This window comes from Oncorhynchus gorbuscha, linkage group LG25 (genome assembly GCF_021184085.1).
Source record: "Oncorhynchus gorbuscha isolate QuinsamMale2020 ecotype Even-year linkage group LG25, OgorEven_v1.0, whole genome shotgun sequence".
NCBI classification, from domain to species: domain Eukaryota; kingdom Metazoa; phylum Chordata; class Actinopteri; order Salmoniformes; family Salmonidae; genus Oncorhynchus; species Oncorhynchus gorbuscha.
This window is the reverse complement of record NC_060197.1, coordinates 25476339-25495080: the sequence shown is the minus strand read 5'-3', so window position 1 is coordinate 25495080 and position 18742 is coordinate 25476339. Positions and strand designations below refer to the sequence as shown.

The window sequence follows — 18742 nt, the reverse complement described above, 5'->3', positions numbered from 1 at the left end:
GGTCCTCCTATGCTCTAAACAAAAACTGTTTGTGCTATATACAAAGAAAGAAATATTAAATAACTTAAACCAGTATATACAGAACAAAAATTCAGAAGGCAAAATAGTGAGCTTGAACTGGTCAGCGCTGTTTTGCTCCCATTTGATGTTAAAATACAGACGCACTCAGATTATTTTCATCATCGCCAAAATATTGTGTACAGTCTTTGTCCTTGCTGAATCTTCTAACAGCTGTAGTTCATACCTCCTGTAACTCGTCTTAAAAACCTATATGATTTATACCGCTCTAGCACTGTGATATCTATTGAACAGGTTGCTAGCATTTGCAGTATTCATGCCACTAATAATCAATGAGTGTGATGCTTCTCGAAGACAGATAAACTAGTTCTATTCCGATTTCTATGGCCGAGCGTCTGCACCAGAAGTACCAGGCAGTTATGATAGACATTTGTCAAGTTGCAATAATAATTACTCGCTATTCTGTTATGATGCTATGCCTCAGTCACCATAAGTAGTGCAGACATTCCATGTTCTAGTATGCAGCATGCCGTGTTAAATATACATTTTCTCTACTGTTTGATGCCAGCGAAGTATACAGTGAAGCAGACCGACACAGAGATTTGTCACAAAAAAGCCATGTCAAGTCGTGTTTTTCTCGATCATTTTTCTTCCCGAAAATGTCTTGAATGCGAGTGTTGGGACCTGAAGTGTGTTTTGATCGCATCGGACAGCCAGCAGTTTCTTCTCATTGGCCCTTCCTCCTCCTGGTCCCGCCTCCTGTCTGTTTAACCAATCAGGGAGCTGCGTCTTGACAAGTCCACGTTGCTGGCGCTCAGTCCTCTGCATTCCGAAAGGCCCGTGTTGGCATCCTGGAGAGAGGGAGGGAGTTTAGCAGGGATATTCCAAGAGTAAATCTGAAACTGTCCAAGTCCAATCCTTTCATCTCAATGTATAACCCAGGACTTGTTTGTTCTCTGTCTGTCACAGCAGTCCTTGGCTCATAACTAACAGGTTAATTAATAACTATATGTGATAGGGAGGGGGGTTAACAGTGTGCTGCTGGTACCTGTGAGGGGTCTTCTGCACTCTTGTTGAGGAAGTTGAGAGAGCTCGCTCTCGTCATCCTAAGGATCACACAATCTTTTAGGCTTCAATAAAAATAAAAATGTCATTGCTTGGATGTTGCTTTATTGTTATTATCAGTTTGACGAACTACGGTGCATTGTCGGCTCCCCACCATAGAAAAAACCCTGGGGGGAAACACTAATTCATGCATGGTATGAGCAGTGACGGCTCACCCTGGGTTGCAGGGATCCTGGGGGCCGCTGCCTTGTAGTTTCTTCACCAGCATCTCACTGCTCCTGCGCAGGGCGTCGCGGATCTTTCCGAAGGAGCCGCTCCGACGCAATGAACCGTTACCCTCCTGAGAAAACAAGACAAACACACCCCGTCAAGGATAGGCCTTAAAACATGAATCAATAGTCATTTGAGGTATTTGATTATTTTTCCAAAACCTTTTCTCATGTCTTCTATCAATGTATTGGACAAACATCACACCAGATTTTTTTTATTTGAGCTATTTGCCCCCCCCCCCCAAAAGACAGAGGTTTCGTACCCCGTTCCACTCTGCTCCATCATCTCCCTCACAGTCCCCCCGCTGGGGACCACTAAAACCCTCCCGGTTCTGACGTCGCTCCCCCCCTCCAGGGGCCCCATCCTTCAGGAGCTCCACCACCTTACTCTGGTTGATGGCATCTATACCCTGCGAGAGGAGGAGGGGACGAAAGAGGGATAGAGTGAGAGAGATGATTCATTCTAAATGTCCGCTGGGTTAAAACAGAATGCATTCAGAGCTTTAAGGCTCGAGACCACAACCGTGGGTAATTGCACTGCCAGTGTATCCGAGTGCCTGTACCTGCTTTTTTAATGATTGTGTAGCAATTGATTTTTTGACTGATTGTATAGTACCTGCGTGTGTCAGTGATCGTGCAGTACCTGCTTGCGTGTCTTGGTAGCACACTCCTCCAGTGTCTCAGCTGCCTCTAGTTTACCCTGTCTGCGGTACAGCGCCCCCAAGCTCTTCAGGGTGGTATTGACCGTTGGGCTAACAGGAATTAAGCACATGCCAATATCATGTCATTTACGGAAGTCCAGAGAGGACATACCGTACGAATAAAAAAAGGTATTCCCTCATTACGTCGAGATCACAACTTATTGATCTCATGATCACGACATCACAAAAGTTGATACATCGAGATCCCGAAAGAAACTCTAAATAGGAGTGGATGTATTGATGACAGATTGACAGTATGGGCTGAGACAGCAGAGCCCATGGTGGATCAGCACATACATTTCATTGATCGCTACAAGGGATGGTACATTTCATGCTAACATCAAGCTTTGTATTTGTGTTTGGAGCTCATTATCAGTTTAAGAAAGTTAGGAAGCTAAATGTCCCTTACTTTGAGCTAAGCCCTCGTGGTGCATTTAAGCCCTGAACGATGCCTGACAGGCAGCTTCGTCTCCCAGGCTGTGCCACCCCCCCCAAGACCACAGCCAATCGCATGCAAGCAACAATGCAGATAACTTGGCTAGTCTTGATCGAGCTAGCTAGTTAGTCTTGCTAGCTTGTTATCTATGCTGGTTGTTAGCTTGCATACCTGGCATGTGTATAATTGTAATGGACACTTGATGTTTTCTGGATAATATTTACATTTACAGAGTGGGTGGGTGGGCCCCATTTCTGACAGGCATATTAACAGTCAGTGCAATATGTATATGATCAAGAGTGGGTGTGCTCTATTCCTGGCAGGCTGATCAGATTCAATAGCAGTCTCAGGATGCTGCCTTGTTGGCTGTCTACAAGGAGCCTTACCTATAAAACAGAATAAAAAAAGGCAGCATCCTGTCTTATCAGCCTCTAAAGCTGAAATTGAATCTGATCAGCCTGTCAGGAATGGAGCTCACCCATTGTAAATGTAAATATGTCCCTTATAATTATACACGTATCAGTTATGCATGCTAACAAGACTAGACAAGTTGGCTGCGTTGCTCCTTGCATGAGATTGTCTGTGGTCTTGGGGTGGCACGCTGCCTGGGAGAATAGGCTGCCTGTCAGGCATTGTTCGCGGCTTAAATCCCCCACGAGTGCAGCCACTGGGCTCCTTGAGGTGGTTATTGTGCATGGGAACAAATGAATGAAGCACTGTACTTTTGATTATCTCCTGATCTCGAAAAAGCAACTTTTATCGTGTCGTGATCATGAGATAAAGTTGTGATCGAGACATGAGGGATTTTTATTTATTTTACTCATATGTCCTTTCTGGACTTCCATACATGATTAAAGCACAACATTAATATAATTTAGAACACCGAGTTGTATTTCTCACATTAAAATTAATTTCAAATACTAACTGTTACCTGTCAACTTTGCAGGCCTTGTACCAGCTCCCATATTCTCCATAGGGCACAGCATCCTTCCTCTTCGCCTGAGCGAGAGAGAGAGAGGCAGGCAGTTATAGTCCAGCGACTAAGGGAAGAAATTGTGGACATTTGAATGACATTGAATGTTAAAAACTCATTCACTTGCGGCCACCAGCCAAATAGTGTTCCACTTCTGATCATGAAAATGAAGCTATTTTCTGCCGAATGTGTTGCACTAATGTATTTTCTGTGATGGAAAACTATAGTTGCACATCCCCGATCACTCTATTTAACCCAACGACAACAACAAAAAAACACCCGACTTTAAATATAAAAAGCGACCCCTGTCAATACACAGCTGAACTCACGTGCTCCAGCTTTCACCCGTTGTGCTATTTACAAACAAACACATGACTGTCTCAACTGTTCTGGGGAATTAGAAGCCTCAGAATGTAAAAAAAAAAAAAAAGTTGCAAAAGTTGACTGCGGGTATTTAAAAACAAAAAGTAACGTTTTCCCTGAAGTCGGGCTGCTTACAATGACACAATGATATAACATACTATGTCAATTTCAAGAAACGTGACACCAAACCTCCAATGCACACATCTCTCTAGGTAAAATCCCATAGTAATGCATTATGTCCAGCAAAGGAGACAGGTAAACCCATTTTAACCAAATGCCTTTGTGACGACAAAACAACACAAAATGCGATGCCACTATAGCTAAAAACACTAAGGACTCATCCTAGCTGTGTGTGTAATTTAGTGCCTTTACCACAAAGTCCACAGTTGCCGTCAAACATTAGGCTTAGCCACTGGACTATAAGCAGCAGCAGCAGAGACAAATCACAGACCTTATTACAAAGCCTCCGTTATCATATTAACGCTCTCCCTCTCAGTTCTATCAGGTCCGCCTATCCATCAGAGTTAATAGCCCGGACAGTGTCATCCAGTAACAGGACCGTGGTTCAGCACAACATACAACAGGTCCATACTGTAAAGTACCTTGCTCTCCTCTCTCTCCTCCGCATGCATCCAGATAGGTTTGTTGTCATCTGAAAGAGAACAGAAGGTATAGGGGGGGGGGTTATCAGTGTCACTGTGTTATGTGTACATTCATACACCTTGTTTTGCGTGGACCAAAACGTGTAAGAATGTAGGTGCTCCCCTCACTGGAAAAAGATTGGGTTTTGAATTTAAAATCAAAATGGGTTGATTTATGGCATGTAACTCAGAGGATTTAACCTCTCCATGCATTTACCCGTCAGTGTGTGCTCATTTCACGAATTAAACCGTAAAATCAACACACTTAACTTGTGTAGGGGGGTACAAAGTGGGTTATGCTGGTCTGTGCCATGCTAGCTAAACAACGCCAAAGCCGCCCTCTACTGTGCTGTCCTGAGTATGTCCGTGTTTGATTGGCTTACGGGCAGTGATCTGGACACAGTGGTGAATTAAGCCGCTCCACGCACGACAGATTAGCCCTGATCCGACCGGTCAGGACACGGCCGCGCACGGCCAGCCAATAACCACAGGGTTCACTAGGAAGTCGTGGCCAGAATGAAGACTTCATAGAGTCGTTAGGTCTAGCGTGGTGGTAAATGTAGAACCAGGCAGTGTCCCAAATGGCACCTTATTCCCAAAGGGCTCTGGTCAATAGAAGTGCACTACAGGGAATAGGGTGCCATTTTGGGACGCAGGCCTAGTCCCTTCAATGTGATTGTAGGAGACTCACTGTTGACTGAGCCAAACTCCTTCTCGTGTGCTCGGGTCAGGATCTCTTTGTACAGAGACTCAGCATCCTTGAACTTCCCCTGTTTGAGGTAGCATGTAGCCTAAAGAGATACGATGAAATGTACACAGGTTTAATGACAAACATTTCACATCAACACATAAAAGCATGTGCATCAATAACAAAACTGTTTTACATTTCCCAAAACAGGGTAACAGGGTATTTTTTAAAGATTAGAATGCATTACTTTGTACTGCCCTATACAGATGCACTGTAAAGTAAAGTGACTGTTCCACTGGATGTCATAAGGTGAATGCACCAATTTGTAAGTCGCTCTGGATAAGAGCGTCTGCTAAATGACTTAAATGTAAATGTAATGTAAAAATTTGGCTAAATGATCATCTGAGGTATTCCAGAATATGCTCTCTCCCTCCCGCTTCACCTCTCTTTCTCCCTGCTTCCCCCTCCATATTCCTCCCCCTTCCCCTCCATATTCCTCCCCCTTCCCTCCATATTCCTCCCCCCCCCTCCATATTCCTCCCCCTCAATATTCCTCCCCTCAATATTCCTCCCCCTCAATATTCCTCCCCTCACCAGGTTGTTCTTGGTCTTGGCTACGTTGGGGTCATCAGCTCCTAGTTTGGACTGGTAGATCTCCAGGGCTCGCCTGTAGTAATACTCCACCTCCTCGTACTTTCCCTGGTTCTGACACAGCAGGGCCAGGTTGTTCAGCTGCTTGGCCACATCAGGGTGGTACTTGCCCAGGACCTGAACACCACAGGCACAGAGACGCACATCAAGACTTACTTTAGCTACAATGAAAGGAGATGAGAGTTCTCTCTGGTCACTACACATGTTGAGTCATAAATGCAATTAAAATCATTAGTGTTATTTTGTGTACCTTCTCTCTGATCTCCAGGGCTCTCTTGCAGAGGGGCTCAGCCTCCTTGTACTTGCCCCTCTTCCCGTAGAGCACGGCCAGGTTGTTGAGAGTGGCAGCCACCGCAGGGTGGTCCTTCCCCAGAGTCTTCTCTCTGATGGCCAGGGCATCGTTCAGCAGGTGGGCTGCCTCTTTATACTTGTTCTGGTCCCTGGAACACAAATATAATTCCAGGTAAGAAGATTTGCAGAAGCACCGTAATTAAGCAGTAAGTCTCAATTCATTCTTCTACCCGGCTATCCACACATCCTCTCCGCACCCAATCATCTTTTTCTATGAGCACATCCAGCCGTCCATCTTCCACGAGCATATCCCACCGGTCCCGCACTCCATCCATCTCCCTCACTCACTCTCATTTCTCCCTTCCCCTCTCACCTGTAGACGAGGGCCAGGATGTTGAGCATGGTGGCCACATCGGGGTGGTCGTGTCCGGAGGTCTTCTCCAGGTCCTCCAAGGCCTGTTTGCAGAGGGGCACGGCTACCTCGTACCTCCCCTGGGAGGCGTACTGGATCACCAGGTTATGAAGAGTCCTCAGGCGGGCCGGGATCTCGTAGCCACCCTGCTGGGCCGCAGCCTCTCCGCTGGGCTGGGCTGGGGATGCGGAGGGGGTTAAAAGTGATTCACTCTTGAATACTTTGTTGGGACAGAACAGGGGTTCCAAATCAAAAAAGGGCTTTCATTCTTGGTACAGAATGGCGTGCTCGCGCTGAGGTACAACTGGCATGTTAAGAGACGATGCTTATTTCGCAAAGGAATATCTGAGATGACGATATGTCATTTATTTCACGTTTTAAGAGGTGGCAGTGTCAGGAACCAAAATGCCAAATCAATAAATCAAGTATCATAAGTCATAAGCCTTCTGTATCCCCAACCATATCTAACACCCATCGTCTTCAACATTACCATCTAACCCCATGTCTACCCTGTCCCCGCAATGGGATTCTCCTCGGGCCAATCAAGCGCCCTACCTTGTCCCTGGTCGTCGTCGTTGGGGAACAGGTCGTCGAGGCTGTCTTTGGACGTCTCGCCCGCAGCCTTCTCCTCAGACGGAGACACGTCGTCGTCAAACTTCTTGATCTTGTTCATGAACTCCAGGTGTTTCTTCTCCTCCTCCAGCTGGGCAACACTCTGCTCACTACACTGCAGCTTGCTCTGGAGGGGGGGGAGTGGAAGGGGACACTTTGGAAACGTCTCGCTTCGGAAAGGATCAAAGTGATCGTATACTCCAAAATCCCTAAAATGTTAGCCAGATGTTGACCGCCCTCAAAGGTAACGTTGAGGTGAGTCCACACTCCACACAGTCGGTTGTGTACGTTGGGATGTGGACTCATCCCACATCCCCAGAACATTTCACCACCGAGGTCTGAAAACAAAGACTTTGATATCGGAGTGAATGATGCCGTGTCCTACGCTGTACATACACGTAAGGTGGATTTGGCTGTAGTATGTCTACCTGTGTTCCTGCCAGTTCGTCTCGTAACCACTGGTTCTCCTGACACAGTCGTCTGACCTGGGCTCTTAGCTTCTGCTTCTCAGACTCCACCGCACTCAGGTGGCCCGACAGGGCAATGATCACCTGGACAAGGGGGGTGGGGGGGGGGGGGGTTAGAACCAGCTCTTATTTTCAATGACAACATGGCAAGAGAAGGAAACGAGAGAGGGAAACGAGAGAGGGAAACGAGAGAGAGATGAGGTGGTTCAAATAAAACAAGTAACGCTGCAGGAATGAAACTAAAACAAAAAAGGGGAAGCGGCTAGCTTGGGGGCCAGACCACATTGTACGTTAGCGGGGACTACCAGGCTAGGAAGAAGTGAGGAGCATTGTAGAATGTTTACCTGGGATTTGTACGGTGTGCGTGACTGTTGTCACCGGCTCCAAAACAAGTGCAAAGAATTTCCTTCTTGGAGGAGAATATCCTTCTATTATAGTCTGGTCTATTCAAAAGAGGGTGGGGAGTTGTCTTTAGGGACCTTCTTTTATGCCGTTCATGTTATATCAGACCATCTGTACCCAACCCAGATTCCCACCGCTGCCTTCCTACAGGAACAACTCTCATATCCTCTTGATGAATCACCCTCCTCACGCTCTATGATGCATGCATCTAAATTCATCCTCTCCTTCAAGTCTTAGTCACAGCGTATGAACTAGCAATAACCCACATCGAGCACCAGCATCCTCCCCCTCTCCATTCACCTCTACTCTCCCATCATTTCATTATCCTCCCTTACCTCTCAAGGCTGAGCCTCTTCCGCTCACCCACCGCCTGTCTCTCTCATTCCCCTGTGCCTTCCCTCTTTCGTCTTCCACTTCTCTTCTGCCTCGCTAGCCCTCACCCTCTTCCCTCCACATCCCTCATCTTGTTCCTACCTGTGCCTCTCCCAGGCCCAGTTCGATGGCCTCAAGGCTCTTACGCAGCAGGCCTGACTTCTCCTGGGCAGCAGGTGGCTGTGTGCAGTCCAGCAGGGAGGTGAGGAGCTGGGCATGCTCCCCGCGGAGGGTCTCCAGGCCCTGCATCACAGCTTTGGTGTTGAGCACTATCTCATCCTGGGTCAGGCGCTCCAGGGCCTCCTCGCTGCGTGGGTACACCATGGTGGAGATCACCCGGGTTCACACACACTGTAGGAAGGGGGAGAGAGGTTAAATAGGGACTGGTCTCATGTTACCATACTCCTAGTCTTGTACAGAGAGCTTGGAATTGAAGCTAGTTTGAGGAAGAGTTACGTTACAGCCTTATTTTAAAATGTATTATACCAAAAAAACTTAAGCAATTCACACACAATACCCCATAATGACAAAGCAAAAACAGGTTAAGAAATGTTTGCTAATTTATTAAACAGAAATACCCTATTTACATACAGTACCAGTCCAAGTTTGGACAAACCGACTCATTCATGGGTTTTCCACATTGTAAAAGAATAGTGAAGACATCAAAGCTATGAAACAACACATATGGAATCATGCAGTAACCAAAAAGTGTTAAACAAATCAAAATATATTTTATATTTGAGATTATTCAAAGTAGCCACCCTTTGCCTTTGACAGCTTTGCACACGCTTGGGATTCTCTCAACTAGCTTCACCTGGAATGCTTTTCCAACAGTCTTGAAGGAGATCACACATTCCGACCACTAGTTGGCTGCTTTTCCTTCACTCTGCTGTCCAACTCATCCCAATTGGGTTGACATTGGGTGATTGTGGAGGCCAAGTCATCCGATGTAGCACTCCATCACTCTCCTTCTTGGTCAAATAGCCTTTACACAGCCTGAAGTTGTGTTGGGTCATTGTCCTGTTGTAAAACAAATGAGAGTCCCACTAAGTGCATACCAGATGGGATGGTGTTGCTGCAAATTTCTGTGGTAGCCATGTTGGTAAAGTGTGCCTTGAATTTTAAAGTGTCACCAACAAAGCACCCCCACATCATCACACCTCCATGCTTCAGTGGGAACCACACATGCAAAGATAATCTGCTCACCTACTCTGCATCTCACAAAGACACTGTGGTTGGAACCAACAACCTCTAATTTGGACTCATCAGACCAAAGGACAGATTTCCGTCGGTCTAATGTCCATTGCTCGTGTTGCTTGGCCCAAACAAGTGTCTTCTTATTGGTGTCCTTTAGAAGTGGTTTCTTCACTAATTCGACCATGAAGGCCTGATTCACACAGTCTCCTCTAAACAATTGATGTTGAGATGTGTCTGTTACTTGAACTCTGAACCATTTATTTGGGCTGCAATTTCTGAGGCTGGTAACTCTAATGAACTTATCCTCTGCAGCAAAGGAAACTCTGGGTCTTCCTTTCCTATGGCGGTCCTCACAAGAGCCAGTTTCATTATAGAACTTGATGGTTTTTACTTTCAAAATTCTTGAAATTTTCCAGATTAAGACATGAAGGTCAGTCAAAGTAATGACGGACTGTTGTTTCTCTTTGCTTATTTGAGCTGTTCTTGCCATAATATGGACTTGGTCTTTTACCAAATAGGGCTATGTTCTGTATACCAACCATACCTTGTCACTACAAAAACAAATTGGATCAAAAGTATTAAGGAAAGAAATTTCACAAATGTACTTTTAACAAGGCACACCTGTTAATTGAAATGCATTCCAGATGACGACCTCATGAAGCTGGTTGAGAGAATGCCAAGCGTGTGCAAAGCTGTCATCAAGGCAAAGATTGTCTACTTTGAAGAATCTCAAATATATTTTGATTTGTTTAACACCTGTTGGGTTACTACAGTTCAATGTGTTATTTATTTCATAGTTTTGATGTCTTTACTATTATTCTACAAATTAGAAAATCTTTTTTTTTTTTATTGGGGGGGGGGGGGTAAGTTGGTGTCCAAACTTTTGACTGATGCATCCTGTTTCCATTGAGATGTTTTTACAACTTGATTGGAGTTCACCTGTGGTAAATTCAATTGATTGGACATGATTTGGAAAGGCATACACCTGTCTACATAAGATCCCACAGTTGACAGTGCATGTCTGAGTAAAAACTAAGCCATGAGGTCGAAGGAATTGTCTGTAGAGCTCCGAGACAGGAATGTGTCAAGGCACAGATCTGGGGAAAAGTACCAAAAAAAGCATTGAAGGTTCCCAAGAACACAGTGGCCTCCATCATTCTTAAATGGAAGAAGATTGGAACCACCAAGACACTTCCTAGAGTTGGCCCGCCGGGCAAACTGAGCAATCGGAGGAGAAGGGCCTTGGTCAGGGAGGTAACCAAGAACCTGATGGTCACTGACAGAGCTCGAGTGACCATCGGGGTTCCTCTGTGGAGATGGGAGAACCTTCCAGAAGGACAACTATCTCAGCAGCACTCCACCAATCAGGCCTTTAAGGTAGAGTGGCCAGACAGAAGCCACTCCACAGTAAAAGGAACATGACAGCCCGCTTGGCAAAAGACACCTAAAAATACTCTCAGACCGTGACAAACAAGGAGGAAACCTGGCACAATCCTTACGTTCAAAAATGGTTGTGGCAGCATCATGCTGTGGCAATGTTTTTCAGCGGCAGGGACTGGTAGACTGGTCAGGTTCGAGGCAACGATGAACAGATCAAAGTACAGAGATGCCCTTAGTGAAATCCAGCTCCAGAGAGCTCAGGACCCGACACTGGGGGCGAAGGTTCACCTTCCAACAAGACAACGACCCTAAGCGCACAGCCAAAACACAACACAGGAGTGGCTTTGGAACAAGTCTCTGAATGTCCTTGAGTGGCCCAGCCAGAGCATGGACCTGAACCCGATTGAACATCGCTGGAGAGACCTGAAAATAGCTGTGCAGCAACACTCCCCATCCAACCTGACAGAGCTTGAGGATTTGCAGAAAAAAATGGGAGAAAGTCCTCAAATATCAGTGTGAATAGCTTCTAGAGTCATACCAAAGAAGACTCGAGGCTGTAATCCCTGCCAAAGGTACTTCATCAATTAAATTAAATGCTTCATTCATTAAAAAATCTGTTTTTGCCATGTCATTATGGGGTAGTGTGTAGATTGATTGTGGGGGAGATTTAATCCATTTGAAAATAAAGCTGTAACCTAACAAAATGTGGAAAAAGTCAAGGGGCCTGAATAGTTTCCGCAGGTACTGTATACAGTATATAGAGAAACTACAAGACACAGCAAGAATTCATGTCTGATGAGATTATTACAATTATGACATATATGCAAGGCTGAGCATAAAGGAAAACAAATTCCCTCCAAATAAATTATGCCAAATCAAGAAATGTTGTTCACACAACTGTTCAGTATGTTACCAAAAACCAACCAAGGCACAGTTCATTTCTCTGGACCCTGTTTCTACTCCAATTGGACTCTAATCTTTTGATCATGAGACAATTAAGTAAGGAACTGTACGCGTTTCGGTTCCAAACCTACTCTATACATATTTTGAGTGGCACTGCCTTAAATCAGTTGTTCTATCTCCCGAGAGAAGAGAACTGACGAAGTAGAATCATTACTAATGTAAACAAGCTGGTCGTTGCAGGTGGAGTGATCAGAAATGCGCTACTCTGCAACTTGTCCACTGCGCTGCTCCGTTTTGGACGAGCACCTGTTCTGTTCCCCCACCAACACCACTCCGCCCACCCCATCCCATCCATTGACCGCAATGCAGCAATATGAGCGATCCCGTAATCTATCATCCTTGTTTCCGCAGGCACAGCTAACAAATCTCTCACGAGCTGTACGGGACGTTTGGCAATGTGCAGGTGTTATCATCGATCCATTAAACTGTCAATTAGTGTTATGTAGTAAAATATGGGCCGACACACTCCAGGATTCTCCACCCCCTCACAGAATGACAAGAAATGGGGGAGAATCAATGAAGGTGACGGATAGAGAGCGTTACACACAAATATAGTACAATACGTCTCTCAGACTAAATGTATTGTAAGATATATCGTATATACTGTAGTATGTATAACTGTCACGCTCACACGTAGGATCATGTCCTACAAAGCACTACAACATTATTGTAAACATTGGCAGGTTTGAGCGAGGCCCAGCCAGAAATATGCTGCTGCAAGGTCTTTCTGCACGGATGCGGTCGTGAGGCCTAAATCTGTCTCTATGTGACTAAGAATAACCATTTCCTCGGCACTTACATTGTCTTTGACGAGCCGTCGCTTATTGTAAAGAACCAAGTCGAGCTCGATTGGCAACATCGGTAGAGACATTTCACCAGCCTAGCAAGACATTGATCCGTTGGCGTAGCCCACGATTCACTAGTTTCTCGCTCTTTGTTGGACTCAAAAATATATTCCAATATAACTCAACGCGTAAAAAATAATAATAATAATAATAATAAAATGCACTCAAAAGACCGTGTCGGCCAAACGTTACCTTCTTCGAAACGGTTCTATTTTCCCCAAAGACAAGTGCGCTGCTCCTGGCTACCTCGACCTACTGTTGTGATGCTCGGCTTCCATCACTTGTCGTCAGGGGACTATCTATCTAGCTACGCTCGTCCACATCAATAACATCAAGGCTAGGGATAATATAACCCTACACTTACCACACTAAAAAAATAACTATGCCTACGGTGGGCTAGATCACCATGAATCTCCAAAACCAGAAACTGTCAAATGTACCAGGTCGATGTGAGGAAAGTAATAGCCTGTACATCACGATAAACAACGTTATTTACCTGCTCTCCCCTGCTGTTGCCCCACGGGTAAGATCCGGGTGACGCGTTATTCAACCTTCTGAACTAGCTGTAAAAATAAATAAATAGCCCACGGAACACCACTTTGCTTAAATCCGATTGTCGCTGGCGTCTAAAAGCTTGCGAGTTCCAAGTAATACATTGTTACCAATTATGTTAGCATTGCTGATTAGCTAATGAATTCGATCCGGGCACGAATTAGCCTAGTCAAAATGTTATCTTGTCTTGCGACGGTTGGTTTCATCTGGAGTTGGGATCAAAATACAGGAAGGCTGTTCGCAAAGTGAATCGACATCGTCCGATCTTTCCTCGGGAAGTTGTTTTGGGAGAGTGCGGGACCCGCTGCGTTCTCAGTCTGAGAAGCGTGTTCGAAGAATGACAGTCGCGACCCGAAAATGGCTGCTGTTCGAATTCTCCCACAATCCTCAAGCACAGTCCGGGCGATACGACTTCACCGCTACCCGTTACATGGGAGAGATCAAAATAAAGGGTGATGCGCAATTAACGTTTATTTGTAGGCTTGTGGATATTTCCTGTGGCTAATCACCATAAGCATTTACAATACGTTTTTTTTTCATTCTAATGTAGACCTGTGTATTATAATAACTCGTCTAGAGAAGCCTAAATTAACTTAATTTTAACTTTAGTAAGCTACATTAATTCCTAGCTTCCATTCAAATGAATAACTGAAAAAGCACCAGAACGCACACACAACTCAGGAGTATTTACAAAATAAATAAAAAACAAACAGTTCCACTTTTCCATCCCACATCAGTTTAATTGACAACATAATAATGAAAAAGTACTACAAAACATTTCAAATAAAAAAACAAGGACAAGATACAATACAGAAGTACTGTTGTGATATGTACAAGCATTATTACTGTTTATAGACAAAAGGCAAAAAAAGCTGCTGAAGAAACAATGGCATGTGCAAAATTACTCTCCAAATGCACAAGCGTTAGAATCCTCCCCTCAAACTACAACCAAGCATAAGTGTAGTCTAAGCAGTGTTATGCAAAAACAGATTCTCTTCTGTGATATGGTGCTACTTTACAAGCAGGGATCCTTTCGAAATGGGCTTTATTAGAAGCAAAGCTTGTGGAATCCTGCCAGAGACTCTAGAAAACTTACGGTTTGTTCTAGATCTCTCACTCCATTTGTTCTGAAACACATTGTGATGATAGCAGAGAGGAAGGACAGTATTGATCCGCTAAATTGATTTATTCATATTAATAGATCATACTGTTCTTCCCCTCCAGGACAGAAGTGTTTCAGGACCATATGACCCGTTTCGGGAGACAGTCTGAGCCCTGTACTCAAAAGACTATAACTAAGGCCCAGGATTGTTCCTGGTCGGGTCACATGGTCAGCAAAAAACGCTGTCCCTATACGTTAGTCATGGACATAAGAGTAACTACAGGTCAATACAGGTAGAGACACGGGTACAAGTTTGAGAGACAGCCACACAGGACAAATAGGCCTCGAGAAGGTAGGAAAAACAACAACAATGTTAATGGTACAACAGCTGACAGAAGGGACTGAACTGGAAACAGGGGGAGAGGAGAGAGAGGAGTAAACATTGGAATGTATAGCGGAAAAAAAAGAATGTTTCCAACATTAAAATGATTACTTTGAAACAAAGTTTTATCACCAAAAACATTTAACACCTATATCTACATCACCCCCGCTTCAGCTTGGTGTTATATCCATGTAACATTTGAGATCTTGGCAGTGATTTCTTTGTCCCATTCAGTGAATGCTTATGATCCCCCTATGAAGAGACGGGAGTTCAAATAGATGATTCTATCTTACACTCCTTATTACGCTAATAACACGCTGCAAGGCATAGAGAAATTGGACCTCTTTGTTCTGCTCAGAGACGGTAGAAGTCTCCCCTAACCACTGACACGGGGTCCGATATCTTTTAATCCCCCTAATGGTTATGGTTAGAACTAGGGGGGGAGGGGGTCATTGTAATCTGATCCTAGATCTGTGGTTAGGGAGTAGCGTAGCTACAGGTAGGGTTCACTATCCTCAAGCAAAAACGTCTCTCCCATAGAGAAAACCCTGTTGTACATAACATTCATACAGTAGGATACAGTCTCCGTTAAAATATGCATTAAGAGTCCAAGTCCACATGAAGGCATTGGTCTGGGTCTAGCCCTTGACTGGTGGGCAGTGACACTTGCTATGAGAAGCAGGGTTTAAATGGTCTGCTTTCAAGAGGACCACTGCCTTTGCTGTATCTCTCTTTGATACTCACAGGGAAGTTGCACAAAGTATTCAAGCTCACAGAGGTTACAAGGTCAACTGACTATGGAGTTGAGAGAGATTATTATGGTGTGTTTTCTTCTATAATAAAACAAAAATGTTCTAGTGAAATAACAGGTGGTTATGGACTAGGGTAAAGCTACCAGTAATTTACAAAAGTTGCCGGAATCTATAGCATTCGACGGTAACTTGTCATTTAAACTTGAGTAAATGTAAAAAATTAAAAAATAAAATCATGTATAGTATTCACTTGTCATATCTGTGTCCATAATATCCATTAGTTCCTAGTGGATACACCCTCTGATCAAGAGAAAATAGCCAAATTAATTTTTAAAAGCATCTAATCAACAATGGCATTATTCTTAATTAACTCTGCAACTCTTCCAACTATTGACTTTTTTCACAACTGCCATGACGTTTACAACAAAGGCATATTGATATAGTAAAATAAATAAGTGTGTAAAAAAATGTTATGGTTGACATGTCATGCTGAAACCCTCATATTAATCACCAATGGTATTCACTAAGTTATTATTAATACGTTATTAATACGTTTTACAGCTTTGTCATTGCATTTTTTAAAATTTTAAATCTTATTTGATTATATTATATTTTATTTCATATAGGTGATTAGGCCACAGATAATGAAAGACATCTGTGTTAATCTGAAGTACCCAAAATGGCCAATAGACGTGATAAATTACATAAAATCCTTGAAAGTTACAAAAATGGTGGTAGTTTACTGGCAAACTTACAAAGTTTCCAGTAATATATCCTCCCTTTGCAACCCTATTCTGGACTGGTAAAAATGGTGTTAAAACCTCCAAAATGTATGTTTACTAAACGATAAAGCTTTTGTCGACAAGACCGAGAAGAGATAATAGAAACTAACGATGAATATTATCTGCACATTCAAATTAAGTTCAGATGATACCTCTAATGATTTCTGGAAATACATCAGTGTTGTCTGAGATCTGTACATACTATCATTCAGACTGATTTGTGGAACATGCATAGCTGTGTACTTATGCTCTCAATCAGTTTGAAGCCCTTGGTGCAAAAACCTTACTTTGTACTAGCCCCCCCCCCCAAAAAGACAACAGGGCCAGATTTGAATTACACAAGGTGTTGACGTCACAATTTTAAACACGGTTACACCTAAGCTGAAAAACCTACCTCTAAGTTACCCCGAAAATCATAATAACAGCAGAAATCGAGACATTGGCATTGTAATACTTGATATTTGTCAAAATTCTTCACGCCGCACAGATGGGGAAGGTTACTTTGTAGGTGACACAAGGCTAAGCTACTCAACACTCGTTAGCTTTCATTTTAGACAGCAAGAGAACTAGTGTTTTGCTTACAACACATTGCCATTTCATTCAAAATATACTAATTTGAATGTACTTTGCAGGTACATTATTAGACCATAGACTTTGCTACTAAATTGAAAATCAATTATTTAAGTCAAATTCTTTGGATACAAATGATTTGTCTGCAGTTTTTCTTAAAAAGCACCAGAGCTGTTAGTAGCTCTTAAAAAGGTAATTTGGTGTCACCTATCTTTGTGTCAGTCTACAAGGCAAACGTCTGGCCGCTGATACCGGCAGCCTACAGAACTCATAAAGCGATATTGACCACATCTCGACACAAACACGTGGCCACACACAAAACAATCATACTGTGTCGCGTGGGTTACTTATAAAAATTGGTTTCATAGATATTTCAATATTGTTTTTCATTTTACCACATCACATAATAACACACCTGTCACTGGACACTGGCCACCTCACAACACCCTAGACACAACACACCACCATTTCAGTGGCGTGAACGCTGCCCGTCTATCACAGGCAGGGCTGGAAAATGCATGTTCTCCAGAAATCCAGGTCGGGAGATTCCGGATTTACTACTTATTCCCTCCTAATTCCAGAAACCTTCCAACTAGGATTTCTGGAAAACTTGGTAATTTGGGGAAAGTTACCGGAATTTTGCAATCCTTGACAGATAAAGACAGGGATAAAAAGTCACTAGTAGCGTGCGACATTGTGCTTTGGAGAAAGATGCTACTATAGTTACTAGAAGTGCGTCGCAAAAAAATGAAGATGATGTCCCCCAATTTAACCTCAGCACGAGCCTCAGCCTACAAATCCCAGCATGCAACAGCCCCACACAGGTGATATACTGTACGTCCACAAGCGGAAGGAGGACTATACAGTGGAGGGTGGATCAAGAGAGCAACGCTGACAACAACAACGGAGGTTGATAAAGGGACAAGCCTTACAGACAGCAGAAATGTTGCCTCTTCTCAGTAAAGTTGGGGCAAACAGTGAGCTCTTAGGTCGGCGCCCTCGCTGTCCACAGGGAGTTCAAATGTCGTTACAAAAAAACTAGAGCCTTCTCTTATATTTTCTGCTCTTCGTATGCATAACATGTCAACTTACTGTACATCATTGGTGAGAGAAAAAAAAGCATTTTCATGTAATTAGGGAGCAGAAAAAGCATTGCTACTGTAGGTGTCTGTTGTTCATTCCATTTCATGCACATGTACAGTATGTTTGGATCCCAAGTTCCCCTCCATACCCCATAATAACCGTGGCATTACTGTTATAACATGTCCTGGCACGTGGTGGTGTAGTAGTACAGCATGCCGGTTGGCCTTTGATGACACCGGGCAGGTTCAAGGTGATAAGAGAACTACCCGGTCAGGGTTTTAAAGGTTAAGGGTTAAAGGGTCAGATGTCAGGGGTCAAGGGTCAGGGCTCGTCATGGGAGTTATTCATGCGGGTGCATCTCATCGTTAGGATTAGTTGAACGGCAGTCCGTTATCTTGTGCTGTGGGCCCCTCATACACACACGCTAGACAGAGAGGGGCATTTCAATTCATTAAAGTGACTAGTAGCGTTGCACCCCGTATCCGACCCATCTCTCCCTCCCTACTATAGAGAAATAAGACAAAACATAGCAAATACATTCGGCCCCTCAACCCTTCATCATAATTGACCGATATTAGTCGCCACGGCGTTCCGAGAGGCAGGGGTCTGTGTGCGTAGGTGGGACGGGATTGGGCGAGGGGTACAGGGTGGACCCTAGGAAGGGGGTTTGTTGTAACCAAACAGTCCAACAGGGAGATACTTGACATGGGTGGGCCACTGGGCAGCCAGCTGGAAGAACTTGACGTCATTCCACTCCACTCCATCTATGGACA

The 18742-nt window shown here is 44.0% G+C and overlaps 2 protein-coding genes across 6 annotated transcripts in view; both read right to left on the bottom strand.

Moving 5' to 3' along the window:
• Positions 1-107: 107 nt before the first annotated feature.
• On the bottom strand, positions 108-13714 carry LOC124013703 (kinesin light chain 2-like). Of its 4 annotated transcripts, none has more exons than XM_046328136.1 (15): positions 13243-13714; positions 8464-8712; positions 7549-7671; positions 7064-7247; positions 6470-6686; positions 6056-6245; positions 5749-5922; positions 5158-5257; positions 4428-4477; positions 3421-3488; positions 1996-2104; positions 1616-1762; positions 1299-1423; positions 1067-1124; positions 108-869 (listed from the first exon to the last, which is right to left on the bottom strand). In XM_046328136.1, exons 2-15 carry the CDS (start codon positions 8683-8685, stop codon positions 786-788), a joined length of 1851 nt encoding a protein of 616 aa, XP_046184092.1. In that variant the 5' UTR covers positions 8686-8712; positions 13243-13714; the 3' UTR covers positions 108-785. The 4 variants fall into 4 exon arrangements, with proteins under 4 accessions (XP_046184092.1, XP_046184096.1, XP_046184093.1 ...); XM_046328140.1 differs by lacking the exon at positions 13243-13714 and adding an exon at positions 13111-13132; XM_046328137.1 differs by lacking the exon at positions 13243-13714 and adding an exon at positions 12939-13068.
• A 300-nt stretch (positions 13715-14014) lies between these two features.
• Positions 14015-18742, bottom strand: part of LOC124014529 (phosphofurin acidic cluster sorting protein 1-like) — a 51464-nt gene continuing 46736 nt past the window's right edge. For both annotated transcript variants that reach the window (XM_046329634.1, XM_046329633.1), the window contains exon 24: positions 14015-18742. In XM_046329634.1, coding sequence (XP_046185590.1) covers positions 18624-18742 — 119 coding nt within the window. In that variant the 3' untranslated portion in view covers positions 14015-18623.

Coding starts and splice junctions, on each gene's coding strand:
- LOC124013703 (XM_046328136.1), bottom strand. CDS start 8,685: ATGGTGTACCCACGCAGCGAGGAGGCCCTGGAGCGCCTGACCCAGGAT. Junction 6,246..6,469: donor ATCCTGGCCCTCGTCTACAG/GTGAGAGGGGAA, acceptor TTTGTGTTCCAG/GGACCAGAACAAGTATAAAG. Junction 4,478..5,157: donor GGAGTTTGGCTCAGTCAACA/GTGAGTCTCCTA, acceptor GTTCTCTTTCAG/ATGACAACAAACCTATCTGG.